The sequence below is a fragment of the Glycine soja genome, chromosome 15 (genome assembly GCF_004193775.1).
Source record: "Glycine soja cultivar W05 chromosome 15, ASM419377v2, whole genome shotgun sequence".
In the NCBI taxonomy this organism is placed as follows: domain Eukaryota; kingdom Viridiplantae; phylum Streptophyta; class Magnoliopsida; order Fabales; family Fabaceae; genus Glycine; species Glycine soja.
Genome location: NC_041016.1, coordinates 20,515,925 through 20,519,583, shown reverse-complemented (window position 1 = coordinate 20,519,583; position 3,659 = coordinate 20,515,925). Strand labels below are relative to the sequence as shown.

Sequence of the window (3,659 nt, the reverse complement as noted above, 5' to 3'; positions counted from 1 at the left end):
AAATTATAAATCTATAAATTAACATCGGTTTTTTAAAAAACTAATGTTGTAAGTGACATTTAACAACAGTTTTTTAAAAAACTGATGTTGTAAGTGACATTTAACATCGGTTTTTTAAAAAACTGATGTTGTAAGTGACATTTAACATCGGTTTTTTAAATAACCAATGTTAAATGTGACATGTGACATCGGTTTTTTAAAAACTGATGTTGTAAGTAACATTTCATATCAGTTTTTTAAAAATCTGATGTTGTAAGTGATATTTAACATCGGTTATTTAAATAGGCGATGTTATATGATATGAATTATGAAGAAAAAAAAGTTATAAATCTATAAATCAACATCGATTTTTAAAAAACTGATGTTGTTAGTGACATGTAACATCGGTTTTTAAAATAACCGATGTTAAATGTGATATTTGACACCGGTTTTTAAAAAACTGATGTTGTAGGTGACATTTCACATCAGTTTTTAAAAAAACTGATGTGAAATGTTACTTACAACATCAGTTTTTTTAAAAACCGATGTTAAAAAATGTTGAGGTAAGTGACATTTAACATCAGTTTTTAAAAAAACTGATGTTGTAAGTAACATTTCACATCAGTTTTTTTAAAGACCGATGTTGTTTTAGAAATTTATTTTTAACATGATGTCTGTTTTTTCAATAAATCCCAAAAATAACCTGCAAATTTTAAAATCAGACCACACAACATATAATTTTCATTCTGTTTTGAAACAGTTTTTACCAGAAAATTCAATAAGAAATTTACTAATTACTATGAATTTAAAACATATTTAATGTTGAGACATGAATTGTAAATTAAGTAAGTAAATATAAACTACAATTACAAGATTGTCTAAACATCCTAAGTTTCATTTTTCACTTTCAAATAGTACTTTGCCCACTGGTTGCGAAGTGCCTTCAATCTTTCTGGTTCCAATGGTCTAGGATCAGTGAAATACTGCATGATATAATAAAACATAAGTTAATAATATATTAGCAATCATAATAATATGAAATTTGGTGAATTAAAAATTACCATTTCCCAATTATTCTGGAAATTTCCTAAGATTATAGTTGACATCCAATGCATGACGTAATACCCACACTCAGTGCTTCCTTTTTGTCTATTACACTAAATACATTATGAAATTTAGATATGCAACGTTCAGTACAAATTAGTCTACACAATACTAAAATATAAGTGAAAACATATTGTTTAAATAACTTACTTTAACAACAATCCACCTAGCAGGAGTCTTGGATTTACTTTGTTGAGTATCGTCAAGTCCTTTCAAAGCACTATTGAATACAAACATAGATTCTTATTGTACATTTAAAATTTTGATTTACCTGACTAATGCTAATGCAAATATATTAAAAAACAACACTGACCTATTAATTATGCCTTTGAGTTAGTTGTCTGGCTTATTATGCAACGAACAAAACCAAATGACAACATTTTCCTTAGGCAAAATGACGACCATTTGCCAATGTGCACTGCAGTGGAGACCAATATATGTTATTATACTATTATACATTATTTAAATTCATTTGTTGAGTTTAAGTTACCCATTCAAGTTGGCTCCTAGGTACACATCTCGTTTTGAATTTTGCATCCAGTTCTTAATGTAATTTTCTGATTCAAATTGTGATTGGTCAGATCTCTGGATAGACTGTGGCTCGAGGAATCCATACACATCGATATTCCCAGCTCGCATACTTGTCTCAGTCATATGCCTATTATTGTTAACACAAAGTAAATTATGCATGAAGGTAAAACAATAAATTAGGTAACTAACAATAATCTAAATTGACTTACAGAATCCACAACTGTATAACAGATATGCTGAGACATTGACCACCATGTGCAATTTCAGACAGATCTTCATGCTTTATGTACAAGGGAAAGTTTTCATTAAATAGGCCAAACAAGGTAGCATCCCACATAACCTGCAATGGCTTCAGAAAAAGCTGTGGAATGGTCAATGTCATTAGATATAGCGGATCATCGACCTCATCATCCGGCCTATCTGCAGGTTTCGCGGGTCTCACAGCTCCCTGTTTATCCAACATAATTAATTGACATAATTTAATCACAGTAAACATTTTAATTGGAAAAATAAGCATTTAATGACACTAAAATACCTGTTCTGATAAACGCTTGACTAGATGTGTCGGCCAAGCAAGGAATGTGTTAAGAGCCTGTCCCACGACCTTAACCTCTTTAGTGGGTACAGGAATGGGAGCATCTACATCTCTAATCTCCTCAACACTAACCTTAACTTGATCATGCAGCAAAGGAATGTTGTGAATTGTTGTAGATCCCTCATAAACTCTTCCCAGGGCAACCAGGCGAGAAGGATATTCTTCAATATACAACCCACATTTGTATGAGTCACCGGTGTCTAGATCGTTCCCTGAGGGATCAACACAACTCTCCTTTGTGCTGACACGAGCAGCTGAAGGACCAACATCAGGTTCAGGAGGCAGTGCGAGTCCCTGTGATTGCATTTGGCTGAGGGATAACATTAGCCGTCGAGTGACTTTTTCTGTGATTGAATCCTCTAGTTGGTCCTTGATTTGTTGCGTCAACTGTTGCAGGTATTCGGGAGCAATGGAGGAGGTCCTTGAAGATGATCCAAAGTATTGTTTGATGGTTATACCGGCTCCTACAGCACGCACACGACCAGGGTGTTCTGGTCGCCCAATGGCAGCAGTCAGTATATCATGACGTCCATGGGTAACAAAGGAACCCTGTGAGGCCTGCTCCTCAAGCGCATCCTGTGAAGAACACATTTATTCTATACTTAATCACACAATAAAAAAAATAATTACAATTATGAATTGAAAGTGACTTACAATCTTGTCAGCAATTTCCTTTGCTGCTTCAGATGTCATGTCACCAGTTTTCTTGGTGCGGGCTAGCTTCCACTTCACGTGTCGTTTGATGGGAGATGGAGGATCAATGACGGTGTCAGTGCTTCCGGATTGAGTTGCTTCCTCTAGTTTTTTTCTTTCTCTTCTCATCCATCAACTTTTTTTCTAAATATTCATAACCCCCACGAGACATCACGTGAGGGGCAGTGTTTTGTTTTTGGACAGCTTGTGCTTTTTTTCGAACATTCTGTAAAAATGAAACATTAATGAAACTCATGATTACAATGTATTATAATAAGTTCATTTAAAGTTAAAAAAATGAAAATCCCAAATTAGTTACCTCCCATGAAGGGTCTCTACGGCTCTGGCAAAATTGGGTCCATTTCTCCTTGCTAATGCCGTACATTTTGCATACAGTGTCATCAACACTATCCTTGTCAGCTGCAAGTGCCCATTTCGACGTCAAATCAGACTTAAACTGTCTCCACCGCTCCCCCACAGTCTGAAGTATTTTCTTTTTTGTCCTTAAATCAGATGCTTCAGGGATATCAAATTCAGCCTAACAAAGAGTAAATTAGGTTTTATTAATACTAAATTCAAATATTTGGCTAACAAACAATATGGAACATGAAATAATACATGATACCTGAATATCCTCCCATATCAAATCCTTCTGAGTAATAGGGACATGCTTCCAATTTTCGTATGTGACATCCACCTTATCACGAGCAACGATCCCTAAATATGTTCTAAATTTCTTGCTGTGGGGACCGTCTGC

At 34.5% G+C, this 3,659-nt stretch overlaps 1 protein-coding gene and 1 long non-coding RNA gene across 4 annotated transcripts; both read right to left on the bottom strand.

Moving 5' to 3' along the window:
• Positions 1-739: 739 nt before the first annotated feature.
• On the bottom strand, positions 740-1,651 carry LOC114387235. Of its 3 annotated transcripts, XR_003661276.1 has the most exons (4): positions 1,574-1,618; positions 1,397-1,501; positions 1,234-1,303; positions 740-962 (listed from the first exon to the last, which is right to left on the bottom strand). It is a non-coding gene; the product is annotated as an uncharacterized LOC114387235 (long non-coding RNA). The 3 variants fall into 3 exon arrangements; XR_003661275.1 differs by having other exon boundaries at positions 1,397-1,651; XR_003661274.1 differs by lacking the exons at positions 1,234-1,303; positions 1,397-1,501; positions 1,574-1,618 and adding an exon at positions 1,041-1,101.
• A 9-nt stretch (positions 1,652-1,660) lies between these two features.
• On the bottom strand, positions 1,661-3,355 carry LOC114385935. The gene is made up of 6 exons (XM_028345964.1): positions 3,222-3,355; positions 2,864-3,128; positions 2,150-2,785; positions 1,824-2,062; positions 1,702-1,741; positions 1,661-1,666 (listed from the first exon to the last, which is right to left on the bottom strand). Exons 2-6 carry the CDS (start codon positions 3,029-3,031, stop codon positions 1,661-1,663), a joined length of 1,089 nt encoding a protein of 362 aa, XP_028201765.1. The 5' UTR covers positions 3,032-3,128; positions 3,222-3,355.
• Positions 3,356-3,659: the final 304 nt, after the last annotated feature.